Source organism: Pleurodeles waltl, chromosome 3_1 (genome assembly GCF_031143425.1).
Source record: "Pleurodeles waltl isolate 20211129_DDA chromosome 3_1, aPleWal1.hap1.20221129, whole genome shotgun sequence".
NCBI lineage: Eukaryota > Metazoa > Chordata > Amphibia > Caudata > Salamandridae > Pleurodeles > Pleurodeles waltl.
The window spans coordinates 258711056-258733596 of NC_090440.1; the positions used below are offsets into that span (position 1 = coordinate 258711056).

Here is a 22541-nt window from a genome sequence, read left to right on the forward strand (position 1 = left end):
CTAAATACAAAATGTTTAAATTTTTTGGTTTTGAACATTGTGCAGTTAACCCACGTGGTGGGAATAGGGAATTATCCCTAAGGAGAAGGGAGTCATATTGGATTTTGAAGCTTAGAGCTGTAGAACAGGGTTTGAACACAGATTATGAAATGGAGTACTTCCTGGGTGATACATAATGAATAGTTGGACAATGCTATTTATCAGAATAAGGTCAGGGTATACTATAATATATAGTAATATATGTATAACATTATTCTATTAAGTCTAATTCTATTTACTGATACATTTTATTATTAAAATTATGACATAGATTATAAAGGGTTTCATACATAATAAATTGATAATGATATAATAATAATCGGGGGCTAAAGGTAGCCACTAGTTAAAATAACTCAATATTATTAATAGGGTCAGTTTCAGGAAGTTTATAGTTTAATATTTGCAAATTAAGATGGTAGCTTTTAATTTTAGTAGTGACATAGAACACCGATATAATGTAAACCTGCTGAGTGCGGGAGTCTTTCATCTATTTCTATCAAAGGGAAACACACAAACGCTCCTAAGCTGTAGTCCGTTGTTTATTTTTATATCCGTTTGATGTATTTAATGCCGGCAGCCGAGGCGCCGCGGCTGCTAGATACGGGAAGCTGGTCGGGCGTACTCGCGCGACGACGCTAATAAACGAGAGAAAAATAAACGTAAAATTAACGAAGGATAGCGGTAAGCAGATAAATATAGCTGAATTCTAGACATTTCTTGATATACAAATAAGTGGAAAATATGAGAAAGTACTTTAAATTGTATATTTTTATTTGAGGAACGATTTATATGGAATAGAAGTCAAGGGACACATCAATAATTTGACGATTGGAACAATTAGTTAAAGGTGTGAACACAGCATGGATCAAGCTCACTAGATTGATAAATTAGGTATTGGAGGGAAATGGTCATGTATGGACAGCACTTTAAAATTAAAATATGCTTTATCACAGGAGTGGTTATAGTCACTTATAAGAGTATGCTCACTTAATTTTTTGATAATCATTAAAGACACGCAGCATGCAATTTGATGAAATTTAATGGTAACAATTGGGTTCTCACAATACACCTATATAGATTGAAATGTCAGTAATTAAAAGTGATTATAAACATTATAAGATCATATATATAATACTGTTGTAGGAGGTCCTGAAGAAATCCATGGGTACTCCCAGGATGAAACACGTGTTGACAACGGGACGATGGGATGGAAACTCATTCATGGATAATCTTTGAATTGGATTGCACTAATTTTGGAATTTTATGAATTTTTGGGACTAATTCGTTCTACCATTAGACAACGGGACGATGGGATGGAAACTCATTCAGGGATAATCTTTGAATTGGATTGCACTAATTTTGGAATTGTATGAATTTTTGGGACTAATTCGTTCTACCATTAATTGGATTGTACTTATTTTGGAATTTGATGAACTCTTGGGATTAATGTGTTCAATCATTAAGCAAGAATATTTCAGTGTGGAAACAAATATTATTTCAATGTGGAAATCATGATAATTGGATGAAAAGAATATTATGAACTTTATATGCATCATATCGTTTAGATTAAATTTTCTAAAGTGTGTAAAAAAATTGTTATATTAAATTTCATTTGGAATGTGTAAAAAAATTTGCAATTTATTAGTATGATATTTACTGGTTATCATACTTTTTTCTTTATATCATTGCATGTGTGCTAATACCGTTTATTTGATTATAGGTGACATTTTGTTACTTCTTTTGGGGAGGTTGGAGGGTGTAACCCCAGTATTTGGCACCGTGCACTAAAAATAGAATTGTTGCTATATTTAATAGAAATAGGAGCGCCATATCACTCATTAGTCACCCCCATATTTAGTATTTCAACTGACAGGATAGTTATAGAGTTTGCTTTCTGAGAATCTACCGAACAGCTTTAACACCAGAGGTATCATAGGGAAAGGATTAAGGACTATCTAGGAGTTCAAGTTTGGTATAAATCTGGACAGAGATTCCTGTAGCACAATGAAGACTTTATGGGATTGTAAATGAGAAATGCAAACTTTGCAAGTCCCACCATTACCCTCTCCTAGGCCCACACCCCAACCAGATACGGTCAAAGAAGTCAGAGATCCTAAAAAAAGGGCACTGAACCTTAAGTATAGTCAATATTACCAACATTGAAATATACATCCCTAAACCAATATGCATGCAGCTTGAAAGAGCAGATTGTCAACCCAAATACCTCATAATATGGAAAATCCGATCCAAATGAACAAAACTAAAAGTGTAAGTGCTACTCCCCTTGAGAAAATAATGAGCCTCTCTCTTCCACGGCATCATAACATTTCCTGGAATAGCACGCTTGTGTGTGATAAATGAGCAATCTGAAGTGGTCTACTGCAAAAAAAACAAAAAGCTTCAAAGGGAAAAGTAGAAACAAAACATGGCTAGTTTTATAGGCAAGTCAGTTTATCATGTACATAGAAGCATGCTTTTAAAAACCCTTCAAGCAAAATGCACAAGTAACTGAAAAGACAGTAAAACAAACTTTTGTAGAGAGCAAAGCAGTTAGAAATAAATACAGACACATATGTAATCTATGGCTGGATCCTCTTTCCCTGGCTATTAGCCGAACTCGGTGGAACACTGTCAAGTCATGAACATCAAGGTTACTTTACTAGAAAATAAGGATATTTCAAGTAGCACTCTGTGAACACATAAGGAGGACAATTCCACAAGTAAAATCTTTGCGTGCTTCATGCCCGGCAATCGCCAACCAACTGTAGTTGGCAATTCAGTGGGCAGAAGACCGATACTAGATAAAATGGCGACAAGGGAGAGGTATGGGATACTGATATCAAGAACTCTACCTGCACTTGGGGGCGTGGCTAACCCAGCCAAGATGGTGGGTGTGTAATACAACGGCTCTGTCGGGGCCTGATACGAGATCCTGAAACACAGCTCTCCCTGGGGACCAGCAAGGGAAACTACACAGACTGGGACGGTCTGACCCAGTGGGAATCGGCAGAGTCGGATTTTGGTCCCCCAGGGCGTCTGTGCGGTGGGGGTGGGGGGGGAGGAGCGGTCTCGGCACGGGCCGGAGCGCGACCCTGAAGCCGGGAGCACGCGTGGAGCGGCGTCGCCGGAAGCAGCGGAGAGGAACTGCGGGCCGCAATAGACGTCAGGCGGGCACTGGTGAGGCCTGGGGCGGCGCCGAGGAATCACCGGAGGACCCCTCTGGACACCGGCCGGCGGTGAGGCTGACTCCTCCTCGCGGAGCAGGGGGCAGCGGCTGGGGGCTCCGATCCCTGCGCGGACCAAACAAGGAGGCAGCAGTTAAGGAGTGGGGTCCTGGACGCGGGACCAGTGTGGCACCTGGCGCTAGGCAGGAGACTCTCTGGGCTCCTGAGCGGGAGAGGCCGCATGGGCCCTGCAGGAGACAGGGAAGCACTCCATAGGGTGAGGGGAGCCGCTGCTAGGCCCTTCCCGCCACCCGGTGGAGCAGACCTGCTGGGGCCCGGTGGTGGGCGTGGCCGGTGCTGGTGAGGGCAACGACGGCCTCTGGAGGAGATTAGGAACTGAAAGGGACAATAAGAAGCTGGCAGAATTACCCTGGGCACTGAGAAGAAGCCCCGGGACACCAGCCCCCTCACGTGGACCACTGGCGCGCCGCTTCGAAGCTGCAGTCACGACCTGGAGGGGGTGCTTGCGGCTGGGCCCCAAATAGACTTGAACTGGCATACCGCGTGGGCAGAGAGCATTCCAACCGGTGGTTGCTGCTGGGGGGGGGTTTGCACCCATCGGACCAGGGAATGGTCGTTGAGACGTGGCGGGGCCTGCTGGAATGAATCACGAATGTGGCCGGCGAGAGTCAGGACCAACAAAGAGAGAAGCACCATCCCTGCTGGGCACTTAGATCACAGTGTAGCACACCACAGATGTCATCCAGGAACCGGAACAAGGGTAACATGACAAGCCGCAGAACTCCAGCCGACCGTGGCAGGGAGCACACCGGAGTCCTCACCCATCCAACAGTGCAAGCCACACTAGATAAGATACTAGGTGCAATTGAGGACACCAAGGCAACCGTGCAACGCAATATCAACCAGGTGGCAGTAGAGGTGGGTCTACTGAGGGCGGACCACCAAAAGCTGAGAGAGTGCAGGAGGCAGAAACTGCACTGACTGAGCTTACACCGAAACACGAAGACTTGGCAGACACAGTAATCAATCTAATCGACTGAGTCCTGCGCCTAGAGCAACGGGCAGAAGATGCGGAAGGGAGAAGCCGCAGGAATAACGTGCAGGTAGTGGGCCTACCGGAGGGTGTGGAAGGAACAAGCGTGGTGGAGATCCTCGTGGAGTGGCTACGCACGGTGGTAGCGCCAGAGCGTCTGACTCTGTTTTTTTCCTTGAAGCATGCGCACCGGGTGCCCCCGAGACCCCTGGAGCCGGGTAGGCCGCCCCGGGTGTGGTAGCCAAACTGCTGCACTACAAGGACAGACGCCATGCTCCAACGTGCCAGAGAAGCTGGACCCTTCAAGGTAGCAAATGGTGAGGTGACGCTGTTCCCAGATTGCACACTGGACGTTCAAACTAGACGGGCCTCCTTCCTGACGGTGAAGCGGGCACTCAGGGAAAAACGGATTCAGTACTCACTCCATTTACCGACCAAGCTGAGGGTGATTGTCGATGCCAAAACTATGTTTTTCCAGAGACCGGAAGAAGCATGGGAATGGCTGGAGACACAGAATAGAGGAAGGGTGCCGAGGCGGGAGCGACCAGGCTGGGCACGGACGCCGTGGGGGACAGAGGAGACAGCGGAACAGATGCCACCCACGGGCTGAACCGACCAGGGCCCAGAAAGACCTGGCCAAGAGAGCGGCCCTAGAGGCAGTAGCATCCATAAACAAGGAGGTGTCCTCGCAGGACGGTAGTGGAGGAGAATCGGACAGTGCCTCTGTGTCCTCGGCGGAGGGCTCAGGCTGCTCCGCGCCTGCTCTGAGGGTGACCCCACAGACTGCGGACGAACTGGGCTGAGCAAATCCATAGTCTGGACCTGAGGTGAGGAGCACAGCACAAACGGCAGGCCCTGACGGGCATGGAGTCACCACCCCTACAGGTGTCTCGGCCACTCAGCTTAAGATGGCGAGATCTATACCTAACTTGTTGACTAAGTTGCACTGTTACACTTTTTTGTGGGCTACCTACAGTTGGAGAGGTGACTTGGGGACGGGGAGTTGGGAGTCACAGTTTTACGTTTTGATGGTGATGTCGAAGATGAGGCTCACATAAATACAGGAAATGCTAGTGAGGGGTGGGGTACGGGGTCTGGGCGGGTGGAGAGGGCATGGTTTGCTGCAGATACATATATATGACAGAGTATAATTTACTAACATGGAATATAAGGGGGATGGGGTGACCCACTAAACAACAGTGTTTTATCCTACTTGAAAAGACAGGGTATCCATGTGGCCCTACTACAGGAAACACACCTCACTGCGAGTGAAACTGAAAAACTGAGACGTAGATGGAGAGGGCAGGTATTTGCTACCAAATACTCTGCTTATGCTAGAGGAGCACTGGGGTGGCTTAGAGCGGGAGTCCCCTTTGAAGCTACTTCGAGTGACAGACCAGTAGGGCAGATTTGTAACAGTGAAGGGGAAGCTACATGGAGCCCCGATTGTCCTGAGGATCAGATCCCCTTCATGCAGCGCCTATCGAGTCACCTCACCCACCAACAAGGCGAAGAGTTACTGATTTGGGGGGGGGGGGGGTCTTTAACAGCATAATGGACAGAGCTGGACCGTTCCACTCCCCCGCTGGCAGGCGCAGTAACGCACAAAATAGCTAAAATCCTGAGGGACCGGATGTGGGCCTGGGAGCTGTTAGATGGCTGGCGCAACCAACACCCAGGGGAAAGGGATTACTCCTACTACTCATGCTTGCACCGGGTCCACCTGTGGAGTGGGAGACACTTAAGGTGGCGACCAGGGGTTACTGCCTGGGACAGACAGTTGGAATTAGATGCACACTGGAGCGGGAATTAAACAAGATAGAGAAGATCATACATGAAGGAGAAGGGGGGGGGGAGCGTAGAGGCGATTGAGCATGACAGGTACGAGGAGGCGAAGAGGACCCACTCACAGATCGAGGAGCGGTTGAGATGCCATAGTATACAGAGATACTTATCTTCACCACAGGCGGAAGAAGGCAGATCAGGCAAGATGTTAGCTTGGCTGGTGAAACAGAGGGGGGGGGGGGTAGGGGGGGGGCACCTATCATGAGAGTGTGCGATATGAAAGGGGAGAGCAGAAACACACTGGGGGCCATAAAGGACACCTTTAGAGATTATTATACCTTCTTCAACAGGAGTCCAGATGTACCCGAGACAGAGTCATTGGATGCTTTTTTTGCGCCCACTACCCTTGAATAGACTGGAGTATGAGGAGAGAGACAGACTGGGTGGACCAGTGACCTTAGGGGAAGTTCAGGAGGCCATTGCGCAACTAGCGCCAGGGAAGACCCCGGGTACGGATGGACTCCCAATGGATTTCTATAAGAGGTACACTGCCTTGCTGGCTCCCCAGCTGGTGGAAATGTACATGGAGGCGTTCCAACGCGGCTTCCTACTGGACTCAATGAGGGAAGCCCTGGTGCTCCCCCCCCCCCCAAAGCTGGACTCGGGGAATGTGTCTGTGACCGACTTCCGCCCACTGTCAATGTTAAACAGTGACTTCAAGATTCTCAGCAAACTTATGCCCAACCGATTGCTTCTACACATATCCAATTTGATCCACAAGGATCAAAACGGGTTTGTACCGGCATGCAATACCTCGCTAAACCTTAGAGGCCTCTTTGCCATCTTGCATATGCCACGTGAGCAGAAGCTCCCTGAAGGGATGCTCCTCGGGATAGACTTTGAGAAGGCCTTTGACTCGATTCAATGGGACTATCTGAGGAATGTTCTGCTCCGAATGGGATTGGGGGAAGGATGGGTGAGATTGGTGGACCTGCTATACGCAGCTCCCCTGGCAAGAGTAAGAACGGGCAGGACGGTGTCGGAGGCTTATCCCATATGTAGGGGCACTAAGCAGGAGTGCCCGTTATCCCCATTGTTATTTGCTTTGGCTATTGAGCCTCTGGCGGCCCGGCTACGGAGGGAGGGCAGGGGAAGAGGAGTGGAATGGGGACAGGATGAACATATCTATCTATGCCGATGACATCCTAATCTACCTAAGGGAGGGTGAATTGGGGCTGCCGTGAGCTCTGGCTAATCTGGACCACTTTGGAGGCCTATCTGGCCTGCGCCTCAATAGGGGCAAGACCTTTGTATTCTCCTTGAGAGCTGGAGGTGAGCGCCCCTCATCCTGTCCGGAGGATATGGTATGGGCACCACACACTTTCAAGTATTTGGGCATACAGGTGTTCCATGACCTCAAGGATCTTCGCGAGGGTAACGTAGGGACGGCGCTCCATTCGCTTCGGGCATCTGTGGGGTTCTGGCGGTCTCTTAGGCTATCCATAATGGCCAGAGTATTGTTATCTAAAATGATTATGATACCCCCGCCTCCTTTACCAATTCACCAACCTACCGGTGTTAATCCCTCGGACGTGGTTTAGAGAGATGAACAGCCTTCTTAGGGAGCTTATATGGGATGGAGGCAGCAGACACACTGCGCTTGCGATCATGTGCAGACGGACTAGTGCAGGGGTATTGGGAGCCCCAGATTTCAAATTTTACTATCTGGCATGTCAGCTGCAGTGGATCTCCAGATGGTGCGCTGGGGAGGGTAGCCTAGACAGGTACACTGCTAACGGCAAGACGAATAGAGAGTGGATCATAGCACAGATGATAGGTCGCAAGTGGAGGCGAAGGAGGGGAGTGTGTCATGACGAGGGTAGCCCTGTCTTGCTGGAAAAGATGCTTGCGCCACGTGTGAGTGGAACAGCCTTACTCTTTGGCAATGCCCCTGTCGGTGATAACTCAGGGCACCACGGAGGGCGCCTTGTTGAGTTCAGGGCTGGGAATTTGTCGAAAGCTGGGGTGGATACTATAGGGGACCTCTTCCGGGACGGGGTGCTGAGGTCCTTCACAGACATGACTGATCAAAAGGGAATACCAGCTGGACAATTCCTATTACACCAATACCTGTTACACCACATAAAGGAACACAGGGGCACGGTTAATGCGGAACCTACTTCACACCGGGTCTTGCACCTACTGCTAACCTCCGGAGTTGATCGTCATCTGGTATCCGGGCTGTACAAGGCCCAAAATGATGACACACTGGACCCACTGAGGGAGAGATGGGAAAAGACACTAGGCAGAGACATCTCGGAGGCGGAGTGGAGGACATTTTTGGCATACCCACGGGTGGTCTCACGAAATACATGACTTTGATACATACAGTATAACTATACCGACAGGAAGTACCTCACCCGCACCGGCTGAACCTCGTATACGAAGGTGAGCTCAGAGGGTGCCCCAGATGTGGTCAAGTGGATGCGGACCTGGACCACATGATATGGCACTGCCCCGAGCTCCTGCGGAGCTGGAGGGCAGCGTTGACTGATCTGGAGGGCCTCTTGGGAGCCACCCTGGAGCTGGCCCCTTCTGTGTGCCTGCTGGGCTTGTACCCGGGGTCGACCCTTGGGAAAGTAAGCAACTGATTCCTTGACCTCGCATTGGTGTTGTTTAGGAGACGGATTACGCTAGGCTGGAGATCGCCAAGGGGCCCCCCCATAGAGGACTGGAGACGGGATGTGTCGAAGTGGGCAAGGGCCGAACTGCAGGTATTGCGGCGTGAGGAGGCTCAGGGAGTGCGCGAAACGCCCATTGCACCGATTTCGGAGGAGGCATTGACCAAATGGGAGCGTAGGGATCGGGAAGCAGGAACCCCGACAGAAGAGTTGGGGGAAGACGTGGAACAAAAAGAGAGAGTAACCGAAATAGGAGTGACACACTGAACTATAACATAAAAGGGAAGAACCGGACTACCTCCCTCAAGCGGGCTATGATTGAAAGGCCCAGAGGGGATGGTGGGCAGGCATGGATGGCACCAGCTGATACTGTAAGGGGTGATATGCGAAGGGAGTACCCCAGTCCCCCTGGTGAAGCCGCCATTCAGAAAGGAAGTTGTAGAGGCAAGTGGACCTGACGCCCCGCCCGGCGGACGACCCCTAGCCTGTACCCATGTGACTAGTAGTCAGTACTTACCCTCTCTACGATACACCATCATGTATATAGTTGGTTTAGAGTTAAGTATAAAAATGGTATGTGGCCAAGAGAACGATAGCATGATACACGACAAAGGACCATACGCATTCAACACACAGATTAAGAACAGAGCTGGGACAACGCAGAGGCTGGGCACCAACTTCGAGTAGGACCTCAGCAAATGATTTATTAGAGATTACTCTTGGAAGTCACTGAACAGAACTGATTATGTACAACAGTAAAATGTTAATAAAAACAATCTAAAAAAAAAAAAACTCTACTAGCACTTGGTGCTGAAGTGAAACTCCTCAAGGCTTAAGGTATAATAAGTCGTGTGGCACTTGGTGTTTCGTTCCAACAGATACTGACCGAGATGAAGGTGCTTGACCACGTCACACACGATCATCTGGAAAACGGATGCGGAGGTAGAAGATGTTAAAATGCAGAGGAAAAAGCAGTAGAGCACGGTTTGGGTCAGTGGAAAAAGCTGTAGGAAGTACATGATTTTTTTTACATACTAAATTTGTAACAGGGTGCATTGCAGAGGCTTTCAGAAACAGACAGGTCTGCTGGTTCAAATGTGAGAGCGTAGATGCAAAACATTTCAGTGTTTATATGAGCGGTGATGAGTGAAGAGTTAAAAACAGGTGTTAAGTAGGTATTGTTACCTCAGACCTCGAGTGTTGAAAAGAAGATCCCCTAGAGGAATGGAACCATTAGCAGGAATCGTTACCTATTAAAAAACATGCCCTGCCAAGGGGGTAATGTTTATTGATTAGTTACATTTATTGAGTTGGAATTTGTTTCAAGGAGACTTCAGTAACAGCTCTCTTTAGAATCAACCACTATGTTTGTTTTTTGCCAACCCAATCAGTCACACTACAGAACAGTAGCTTACGTGATCTCAAAACAAGATATCATATGTCTCCTTGGAACATAATTATATTATGGGGAATGCATAATATGGGAGTTTCAGGTGAGATCCACTGAATCTATTAATCTTTAATACACATAACCAACTAGGTGATAAATAGAATACTTGCCTAAGGAAATCCTAAGCCTAATTAAATCAAACATGCAGAAAAAAAACCAACAGATTAACAACCACAGGTAACGGTATGTCCAATCCATTGAGTGAGATCACCCCGAGCCCATTAGGAGGTCCCCATAGAGTGTCTGGTTGGTATTGGGGGATCCTAGAAGGGGGGACGGCGAGTTTGTATTTCCCATCGACTTGTGGAGGGAATTTTTCCCAGAAGAGGCGGTTAAGAGGTGGTGGGAAAAGTCATTAAAAATGCTCTTTGGTATTGTGAAACAGGCCGCTCTTAGAAAAAAATCATTATTTTACGATACATAGAGTTTATATTTCCCCTGAGAGGTTATCCAAAATGAAAGGAGGGCAGGATGTGAAATGTCCAAAGTGTGGTTTAATTCAAGCAACAGATATTCATATGTTTTGGGAATGTCCTGATATTCGACATTTTTGGGAAGGAGTATGTGAAACCATTTCGAGTATATTAAATCGGGAAATCGAGGTCTCTCTCCAGTTAATAATTTTTGGTCAACCTCAAGATCGGCAGGAGTGGCCTGGTCGGGATACAATTGCAGATATGAAGTTTGTATTTTATGCAATATTGTTGGGGAGGTGGGAAATATGTAGAAATTGGATTTCAAAGGCCCCTCCATGCCACTCAGAATGGCTTAGGGATGTTTTTTGCACAGCAGAATTGGATCAAATAATGGGGGGAAAGGATAGGATGCGGGGGAATTTCTGGGCACCATTATTGAATTGGAAATCAGGACATTGATGTATATAATTTTGCATAATTAATGCAGGAATGGAAATGTATTTGTGTTATTTGTCCAATGATTTTACACCCTGCTCTGAAATCCTTATGGAACTGGGACAGTCTGAGGATTGTTTGAGAGGAAAGGGCAACCCCTGGCTGAGGAAAACTTCTTTTGTCTTGGTTGATAAGTAAAGGATGTTTACATAAGGCCTTGGGTGAATGAGGACAAAAAAAAAAAACAAGAAAAAAAAAAAACACAACCACAGGTAACTTCAATGTGAGGATTGCAAACACTATTTACCAAACTATGAGGTATGTCAACCAAGAGCAAGCGGGGTCAATAGTAGACACATAGATCAAGAGTAAGTCCTCAAAGTAAGATTTTAAATGCACAGAATGATTTATTAGTAAAAGGGAATTGTTTCTGAATGTACAATCACACGCAGACATCCACCAGAAAGGCTACAAATATGTCTGAGTCGACAATATGTACCTCTGATTACATTATTATACAATTAGATACAATTGATTTTGAGCATGGATTATATTAAGGTTATGAGTGAGACAGGGGAGATCATTCTAAGATTCATTGAGGTATAAATGACCTCCTTCGAAATGTGGGGCCAGTAAAGTTGCAGCGAGGTCACCTAAGAAAATCTACACATCACCACATGATAAAATAGGCAGATCAGAAAATTATATCTAGAAAATATCTCTGCTAGAGAATTCTAACAATTGCATAAATGATGGAAGCCTGATAAACTGGTTTACTAATTTCACAAGGCACACAAACAATATTTTGAGTTGTAAACTGCTTATATGGAGCCCCAATTTTTAAATTACGTGCGACTCGATAAAATAGGTCTCAAGCAGGAATTAATTAAATGGCTATAAATACACAGGGCCATAAAATTAAAGTGGGAAAAGAGGGAATGGCCTGAATGCCTGCCATAATGGATGCATTGCAGCCGAGCCCCACACCGACACAGCAAACCTAGATAACTAACCTACTGTCCTATGCATTTTATCATAGAAAAACAATAATTTTAGAGATTGAGTTGCGGCTCTGCAGTTGGCTAGCAAAAAAGACACTACTTTAGTGTTACCAAGGGTCACAGACTGCACTCTATTGAGATTTCACCATTACCGACACTGTAACAGTGGAGTAGATGCGCTTAAAGCCCTGCCATATTTCACCCCAACTCGCGGCTGATGGTATGATCCACCCTCAACAATCCAAGAGGAAGGATCATGGTCACCACCTCAGGCTGGCTGCTCTGTCTGGAATGGGATACTGGGCATTCAATGCAAACCTCTGTCTCCTCACTACCCACAGGCTGCATGGACATTCCAACCTCCAGCCCAATCACAGAGCGACTGCCAGTGTCATCATGACTGTACATGCTGGGCGCTCACTTTGGAGTCCAGCAATCAGGGGCTATAGGGAAAGTGCACAATCATTTTACTGGAGACCTTAACCTGCTGACGGGATTGCAGCAGCTGGGCAGGTCCCACTTCCTCAGCACCAGGTGCAACACTTGGGAAGTGCTGGACCTGGCCCTTTTTGCAGGGTCATCCCAAAACTTTTTGCCTCCGTCCTCCTTTTTCTGACCAGTTTTTGTTGGCTTTAGGACTCTGGGTACTTTACCAATGCTAACCAGTGCTAAAGTGCATATGCGCTCTGTTGAAACAGTATTGGTGATTGGTTTATCCACGACTGGCATATTTGATTTACTTGTAAGTACCTATTAAAGTGCACCAGAGGTGCCCAGGGCATGGAAGTCAAAAGCTGCTAGTTGGCCTACAGCACTGATTGTACCAACCACATAAGTACCCCTGTAAACATGTCTCAGACCTGCCATTGCAAAGTGTGTGACAGTGTGTGTGTAGTCTTGCACTGCCAATTTGACCTGGCAAGTGTACCCGATTGCTAGGCCCAAACAGTCCCTTTTACTACATGTAAGTCACCCATAAGGTAGGCCCTATGTAGCCCCATGGGTAGCGTGCAGTGTATTCAAGAGGTAGGACATGCACTGGTGTGTTTTCCATGTCCTGATAGTCTAATACTGCCAAATTAGTTTTCACTATTGCAAGGCATATATCTCCCATAGGTTAACATGGGGACTGCCTTTAAATGTATTTCAAGTGCAGTTTCCCATTGGGAGCAGATAGAGCTGTGGAGTCTGGGGTCTCTGAACTCACAATTGAAAAACTACATATTTTGTAGAGTTGGTTTTTAGATTGTCTTTTTGAAAATACAATTTTTAGAAAGTGGGCATTTTCTTGCTTAACTATTCTGTGCCTCTGCATGCCTGTGGAATCCACGTCTGGGTCAGACCGACAGTTGGGCTGTTTGTGAATTACCCCTAGACAGTGACACAAAGGGAGGTGAGGTGTGTCCTGCATATCCTGATGAGTCTCCTGGGCTAGAGTGTGGAAGGAGGCACTGACACTTACACCTGAATGGGCTGTGCCTGCCCTTTCACAATGCAGTCTCTGGCCCCCTGGTGTGTATCTGGGGCCAGGACTGGGCAAGGCAGGATCTTGTTAACAACAGAGACTTTCCTTCCGTGTATGCCTACTTCAAATGCAGAAGTGAGCATAAGTAGTGGACTCAAAACCCCAGACTTTTAGAATACTTCTGGATCAAGAGGAACCCATTTGCTGTGTGTGCTTTGCTGGGTAGGCCTGCAGTTGCTGCTTCTACTTTAAAGAGGACAAAAACTGGACTTTGCTATGAGGTTTCTCTAAGGGCTTGGACTGAGCTTGCCCCCTTGTTCTGAAGTCTCAGGGCCATCAAAGACTTAATCTGCCAGCACCTCGGAACTCTTGTTGAGACCCCTACCCTGCCACGTTGTGCCACCTCCAGTCCCTGGGCCCTTGAAAGGAGAAGCTGGTGAACACAAAGTGAAAATCCACGCACCGGAGCCGAGCGGCAGAAAAATAGACACAGCGCCCACCCAATGGTTGGAAAAAAAAACAAAAACGATGCATCGCCAGCCCAGCACGGATTCAGAGCTGCCGTGTGTCCGGATTTGCCACGCATTGTCCCTGGACGTCAAAAACTGCAACATCACTGCGCAGACTGGTGGCGGTTTGTCCGGAAAGCAACATCTCTTTCCTGCGAGGAAGAATCGATGCATTGCTTGCCTGGCGAAGAAAGAATCGATGCAGGGCCTCACTAGCGAGTAAGGAGTCGACGCATCGCTTGCTTTTACGATGCACACTCGCCCGTGCAGCTTTATTTTTGACCCATACCAGGTAGTTTGTGCTAAAACAATGCATCATTGATTTCTATGGATTAAGACTCATTTAACTTTAAAAAATCATATATTTGCTTGTGTATGTTGGATTTTTGTCATTTTAGTCTTGTTTGATTCAGATAAATATTGGCTATATTTTTCTAAATTGGCATAGAGTCCTTTTGTGGTGTTTTCACTGTGTTACTGTGCGTGTTGGTACAAATACTTTACACATTGCCTCTGAGATAAGCCTGACACTGCTTGTGCAAGCTACCAGGGAGTGAACAAGGGCTATCCTAGTTGTGTGTCTCCCTACCACGACTAGAGTGAGGGTACCTGTTTGGAAAGAGTGCAAACTGACTGGCAACCTGAGATCCCAATTCTAACAGGAAGCTTTATGTGCAACATGTTCGGTGCAGTGGAAGGCAACTCAAAAGTAGGCAACGAGATAAAGAAATTAGATAAAGCAAATGTTTGAATCCATGCCAAAGTCCTCCTTATAATGATTGCAAACAAATATGAGGAGTAACATCAATGCTGACCAAGGTAAACATAATATTCTCCCATTGGCAAGTACTCTCCAAAGTGTTCCCCCCCCCCCACCCTTTTTTTTTTTTTTTTTTTACTGTCGCCTGAGATATTGTAAACAGGTAAAGCAGTCTAGAGACATCTCTAAAATTATGTAAAGTGTAATGTAATTATGTAATGTGTTAACTGCGCACCCCATGTTTCAGAGATTTTGGAACAATTTTCTCCTTATCCTTTCTTCCTTGCACAAGTCCTCTGCATCCCTCGCACCTGCAGTGGGGTCTGCGCTTTCTCCTTCATCGCCACTCAAGCCTGGAATGACCGCCACCTCCCCCTCCACCTCCTCCCTGGCAGTCTTCAGAAAGCAACTCAAGACCTGGTATTTCAATGCAATGCAGCATCCGGATACACCCACGGGTAACAGTATGCGCTTTACAAATGATTGATTGATTGACTGGAAGAATGGCCTCTCAACTGGTGCCTTAGCCTAGGACAGGGTTCTGCAAAGTTGGTCCTGGAGAGCCAGGCCCTGCCAGGTTTTTAGCATATCCACATTTAGAAAAAAAGATGTTTCAGAAATCTACATTTTTCTAAATGTGGCTATGCTAAAAACCTGGCATGGACCGAGCTCTCCAGGACGACTGCAGAACCCTGGCCTAGGCACTCGATGTATATGGAAGATTGCACATAACTATGGAGCCGTAAACTAGCTTGTAATAATGGTGCACTGAAACCTAAGGAAACATTTAAAATGTTTAGCAAAACCAGCGTTATTGCAAACATTCAAAATGATGAGTTTGCGTTTCAAATTAATATTAAGCTGGAGGGCGATTGAGAAGGAAGATTGCTTGTGTTCTCCTTGTAATAAAGCTGTCCAAGATACGGAGCAAGTTTTGTTCTTCTGCCCGACGTTAAAGGAATCAAAATGTAGTGAAATAGATGTGGCAAATGCAAAAATTCTGTATTAATAATGAGGTTTTCCATTTCCATTATGGACAGCTGCAGATTGCCAGAAGGTGTATACACTTTTTAAATATTTGTTAAAAATTCTATACATTTTAATCTCATGTGCAGTGTTTAATCCGGATGACGAAGTGGTGTATAAAATATGTAATTTGTTTAGCAGAATTCTTGGACATCAGTTTAGAAAACAAAACCTTAAAGCTTGAATGTATAAACTTTGTAACTGAGAAATCCAGTTTAACGAAACAAATACACTGCCAGAGTATCTATTTCATGCAAAACAAAAGCAGGGCCTGATCAACTAGGCAATTTCAAACAGTGCTGAAGTAGGAAATTAACTTTATTTTAACAAGATGTCTGTTGTCAAATCAAACGTTTTTCAATAAATGCTCCTCAGAGTACACCACTCATTTGATAGGTCTTTTTATACAACTGACAACACGCTTTGAGGTTATCGAACCGAAAATCAGAGAACGACTTGCAACAGAAAAAAATGGAACTTGACAAAGACTGGCATTCTTACATTTCCTGCGAGTACTGGTTTTCAGGCTCTCTGGTGTTATTCCACGCGGAGCTGACTTCAGGGGCTGTCAAGCAGTGAATCTGTAGAACACGAGAAATATATATATATAAAAAAAAAAGTCGACAAACCTTTCGAGTACTACTGCATAGGGCAACACGAACCACGCTCTGTTTAAACAACTAGGCATATGTAAACATTAAGACAGCATTCTTAAACCACAATTACTAAAATTAAGGTTAAACTTCAATATGACACTAATAATCGGATTTAGAAATATGACCACATGGGCTGTCTCGGTATGTCTGGTCCATTGTGTACTGGTTGGATTAGATACATTTTGTTTATTCGCCATTGGATAAAGTCAAAAATACTGACCTTGGCTAACACGACACTAAAACTTGTTGAGGTATCCGAAAAGTGAGAACCGAGAATATGTTTAAAAAGTGCAAGACATGCATTCTTTTTACCACGTTTTAACTTATAGGGTTTACCAATATTCGACAGTGTTCTTGTTGAACCACTGTATCTTCTTGTGTTCGAGTTACTTCAGATGTCTAAAGACTCAAGGCATGGATAAAGAGGCACACACTGGGACCTAGATTTAGAAGTGCTGATCTTAGATCCTGCAGGCCTGGGCCCTAATCTCAGCTTCAACACTTGACAAAAAAAACAGTGTGATTTTAGGAAAAACAGTTTAACTCTTTGTGCCTCTGTTTTTCATTACTGGGGTAACTTAGTAACGCCTTATCTGGTAGAGACAATATCTAGTTGCAGATTCCTTACCCTTAAAATTTCCCCCAGGCATCAGTCCCCTGACCAGTATCCAGGGTATTGAGACGGTCTGGCCACTGGAGTGCACAGTGCCACCAAACTTGGCACACGTGCAGGGTTTGTCAGAGTGGTCGTCTGTGTGTCGTCGGATCCAGCTGGGACTTTTGGTTCGGGAGTTGTCGGCCGGTCAGTGAAGTGACCCTCACTGGGTTGTTGGTTTTAGGTTTGTTGCAGAGCGGTACCTCCACTCTGGAGGGAGATCTCAGGCTATTGGCAAAGCCTGGAGGTCCTCTGGGTTGCTCGAGGTCAGTTCAGTGGTCAGCTCCTCCGCAGCGGCGATGTGGGGATCCAGGTGCAGCAGATCCAGTTTTCGTGCTTTGGTTTTCCTTGGTGCTATCTTCGCTTTGGCCTTTCTAATCTGATTTATTGGTCCAGGGATGCCCACTGAATACTGAATTTAGTGGGTTTTTTAAGGGGAACCTGGTAGTGCCCAATGGGACCTTTGGGTGGCTACACTCACTATAGTGACCACTTCTTGTGGGAAGTGTCACTTCCCTAAACCTAACTGGCTATTTTTCATCCATCTAAGATGGAGGAAAATGAAATGGAGGGTCCATCTTGCAGGCAACACCTTAGGGGTAGTGCATGCCAGGTGGGGCCACTCCTCCTACCCTGTGTGTGGTTTCCCGCCTTTGCTCCCTCCACATGTGGCAGTTTGCAAAGGGGGAGGCCATCTGCTGCTAGCCGCAGGCCTGGGGGTCAAGTTTCAAGGGCAGTAGCCATTTGAAACTCACAGCCTGGGCACTGCACATTCCTGAGGGAGGGAGTGTTAGCTTCTCCACCCAGGAAGGACATTGTTTAACAAATCAGAGAGACAGGGCTCTCCCCCAAGGTTTGTATATTGGCTGTAACCAGTCAGCAACCATGCCAGATTAGTTAGCTTTTGCAGGGGGCACCTCTAAGGTGACCCCTGGGTAAATTTGATAATAAATCCATTACTGGTACCAGTTTAGATTTATCATTCGGAGTTGTTTGATCCCAAACAGCCCAGGATTCAAAGTAGTCATCAAGTAGCTGGGAAACCTGTGTTGAACAGTGCCCAGCACATGTATTAAAATGGCTGCTCTGCTCATTCACTATGCCCCAGGTTTGGCAAGGACACAGTGGGGGCATATTGCCCATGCAGCTATGCCCTCACATATAATATGGAGCACCCTGCCTTAGGGCTGTAAGGCCTGCCAGAGGGGTGTATTACCCATAGTAAATGCAGTATACGGTGGACAAGGCACACAGGCAAAGTGCCATTTGGAGCTTGTGTTTTGGGTTTGCAGTAGGACATTCAGCCGGCAATGGCGGGCTGGGTGTATCTGGATGCATGGCCCTATATGGTGGCACAATCAGTGCTGCTGCCCTCAGGGGCCTACCCTTAGTACCCCAAGCCCTAGGTACCTAAGTACTAGGGACTTATAATGGCAGCTGAAGGCGTTTCCAATTACCTTTGCAATTTTTAGGGAAAGAACACTGGCACTGGGAACCTGGTTAGCAGAAACCAGGCAAAAAGTGTGTGTGTGGATCATACTAGGAAATTATGCAAGACCAAACAGGTACCCTTCAGACCTGACTTTCCAGAGAGTAGTATTTGGTGAACGTGTGCAAGGATGTCCACGTTGCCACCTAACAAATGTCCACGACTGGAATTCCGAGTGCTAACACAATGATTGCAGCTGTCACTCTGGTAGAACGAGCACGCAAAGCCTCTGAGGGTTTTATTTTTAGCCAATGTGTAGCAAATTTTAATGCAGATAATGACCCATTTGGAGATGGTTCTTTCCTGCACTGCCCAACCTTTCTTCGCACCCACATAACCAATATAGAGTTGATCATCCACCTGGAACTCTTGGGTACGATCAAGGTAAAACACCAATGCTCATTTTGGGTCCAGACTGTGGAATCTCTCCTCTTCCTTCGAAGGATGGTGGTGTGTAAAAAGTAGGCAAGGTGATGGATTGGCCTACATTAAAGGGCATAACCACTTTTGGTAGGAAATAAGACCTAGTGCAAGGCGCCACTTTGTCAGGATAGATGGAAAAGTAGGGTGGCTTAGATGACAATGCCTGCAGCTCACTCGACTTTTGGGCAGCAACAAAGGCCACAAGGAAGACTGTTTTTAACGTAAGAAGCCTGAGAGGTCAAATGTGGGGAGGCTTGAAACGAGCACACATTAGGAATGTCGAATCAAATTAAAATCCCTTTGGGGCAAGATGAAGGCCACATGTGGGTAAGCCCATTAAGAAACTTACTAACAATAGGATACTTAAACAAAGAGGGTTGGTCAGGTAATCTCAGAAATGCAGAGATAGCAGATAAGTAACCTTTAAGGGTGCTGAATCTCCACTGCGGTTTGTCTAGGAACTAGGTTGGGGGAGGGTCCTCCCAGGAGCCAAACTGAGAATAAAGTACACACCTTTCCAGTGATTTTACTTTTAAACTTGTGTGCAAAGGTCCCCCTTCCCACTCCCAGTGCTCAGTGACCTTTTGCCCCATATATGGAGCAGTTCATACTTAAGCTTTAACAAACTTTCTCTACAAAAGGAATTGAGACAACATTTTTGTCCTTTTTTCCACACTCAAGCACTGGCGGGAACTACCTTGTTTATGACATGCTTCGTGTGAAAGAGCAAAATGCAGTAATTTAAAGTGAAGTTAGCCAGTGTCTTAACTAGGCTGACCCATAACTCCATGCTATATGGGGTAGAGGGCTGAAGCAAAATGTGAATTACACAACAACAGGCCACTGGATGAAGAGAGTTGGCTGAAATCCCCCATAAATAATAATAATATACATATTTTAGTAAAATCAAAAGGTCTTGGCTAACGCCAGACCTAAAAATTGAGGGCGAGTCTAAAAACGTTAGGGCGAGCATAGTGAGAGCACATGGCATACAGTATTTAGGCTTTCGGTTAGCCAGCTGCCAGGGAACCTTACCAAGCATGTGCATTTCTGAAATCTAGAGATGTAGGGGAATCCAAGGTGGTGTGGCTTGTGTGAATCCAAGTCTTGTATAATTACAAAGAATACCCTGCAAACATAAAAAATATGCCTAAAACACCCACTTTACTCTTTCTTTCCTCATGGAATGGCTGCAACATTTTCCCCTTGGTTTGGTCACTTGCAAGGGAATCCTGTCAATCCTGAGCCTTTCTGAAACCAGACATCTCAGGGTAATCAAAGATGGTGTGACTTGCATGAACCCTGTATGTTTTCTTACCCAGAATGGTCTGCGAACATCCAAATATGGGTCAAACACACACTATTTTCTCATATGCAACAAAAAACGTGTCCACTTCCAGCCAATGGCCAAAGTGTTTATCACCCTACATTCCCACACTACTGCTGATTAAAATGCTTCCCCCGCGGTGGGTGGACCTAGCGCAGTCATAGGAACATGCCCAAACTACAACCAAGTGTAGACCTCATTGACGTGACTTTGACTTCACATAATCCAAGTTTTGACCCTTTCTTGTTGCCAGCGATTGTTCCACCCATACAAGTGGGGTGATCTTACTATCGTCAAAAGTGTTGTAATACATGGTGGTAGGACTTATCAATCCCAACAGACTCTGGAATTTTCCCTTACAAAAATGTGAGGAAAATCTGTAGTTTGGCTAGCTTTTGCAGGGCATTGTGAAGAAGAAAACATAGTGGGGTCCATGCAAGACACACACCACCATAGATTTCACTAGATGTTTAGTTTCAGAAATGTATGGTATGGGTAGGGATCCCTGTGTGCCGGCTAAACCCGGGTCTAACCACAGCAGCATCCCACATCGCCAGGACAGATCACTGATAGACCATCGGAAACACAAATATTGAGTGGGCAGAATAGTGTGTCAAAAATATTGAGTACGAAAACATTGAGAAGGTAAGTGCAAATAAGTATAGATTTACTATTCTTAGCTTCTTAAATGTGGAGATATATATAAATATAAAATATTCGCTTACCTATAGAAACTTATCTTCACAATATGTTTTTCGCTGATACCATATTCTTGACATTATATTTTGGCCACACAGTATTTTTTTATCGATATTTTGTCTGAACAGCACCACAACGGGTGAATTTCAAACAAATAATCTTGAGGTTTCCAGGTTTCCTTTTGGAGCATTTACTCTAGCAGGCCATAGTCCAAGCTACACATGCAGGGTACTATTGTTAGCCACAGAATTGTGGGAATGCTGAGAGGTAGGACTTTTGTGGATTCTATAAATTCAAAAATTTAAATTCACAGAATTGGGAGACAAATCAGAGACTTTGACTAAAGTTTGACATTTGAAGGCATTTTCGGTAAGACAATGTAGAGGGTAAACTAAGCAACCCACTTATCCTTCTGTGTGTCTAATTTTCTGAATTGTATGAGGTTTTCACAGGTGGCTGTCGATCCTGGGCCCAGATACTGCAGCTACCCCATCACTGAAATTCTAAAGCGTGGATTTTTCAATGTTGCATTAGGGGGCCTTTCCTGCTGCAGGTCGTTGGTCCAGCCACACAAGTGGGCACTGTTTTTATCAAAAGTGTGGATACAATGGCCCATAGGAGTCCTGTAAATCTTCTGCAATTTGAGGAAATATTTTTACTTTATATTTACTTTATTGTTGGCTCTATGTTTAGGACCTGATGTGATAAGCAGGATGCTTCTGATGTGAACTCCATCATTATCACATCCCATCTCCTGTCAGTGCTGTTGTAAATTACTTTTGGACTGTTCTGCTTTTCTAACTGCTGCTATTTCACTGCATACCAGATTGTGTGCCCATTCATTTGAGACAGTTCTGTATGAAGTTATCCTATTTGTTCTTCCTTCTTTTGCTCTTTATTTCTTCCCTTCTTTCTTTCCTAATTTCTTTCCAGTTCCTTTTTTTTACCTGCCTTTTCATTCCTTCTTTCTATCCTTTTCTATTTTTTTCCTTTCTCTTGTATTTTTTTATTCTTGCTTTCTTTCTTTTTCTCATTCTTTCTTGAATTATTTTTCATCTGCCTTCTTTCTTCCCTTCTTTCTTTACCCTCCTTTCTCTTCCCCATTCCTACTTTTCTTTCCTTCTTTCTTCCCTGCTTTTCAGTCCTTCTTGCCTTTTTTTTTTTTTTTTAAACTTCCTGCTTTCCTTTTTTCTTTCTTAAAGGCAAGGGGATTGCAGCTAATGCCAGACTAACTTACTTTTTTAGGTTTGTGTTAGCAGAGACCTTTTGATTTTACTCAAATTATTCGTAGAAGTTATTTATAGGAGTTTTAGCCCGACTTCATTCATTAGTCTGTGCTTGGTTTTTTATTGAAAAAAAAATTCCACCGCTCCAGTATGCGTTGAGGGACAATTTATCAGCCCACTTTAGCCAATGGTAGACTTCATAACGAGTTACGGCATGCCACTCTTTCACAAGTAACACATCCACACACAAAGAATTTCCCTTCAGTGCCAGGAGTACTATG

At 45.4% G+C, this 22541-nt stretch overlaps 1 protein-coding gene across 1 annotated transcript in view; it reads right to left on the minus strand.

Moving 5' to 3' along the window:
- The window catches only part of KTI12 (KTI12 chromatin associated homolog), a 320786-nt gene that overhangs the window by 82324 nt on the left and 215921 nt on the right, over window positions 1-22541 (minus strand). Inside the window, exon 5 of the mRNA XM_069222350.1 lies at window positions 16287-16366. Within this exon, the coding sequence (XP_069078451.1) occupies window positions 16287-16366 (80 nt within the window). The remainder of the gene's footprint in view (window positions 1-16286; window positions 16367-22541) is intronic.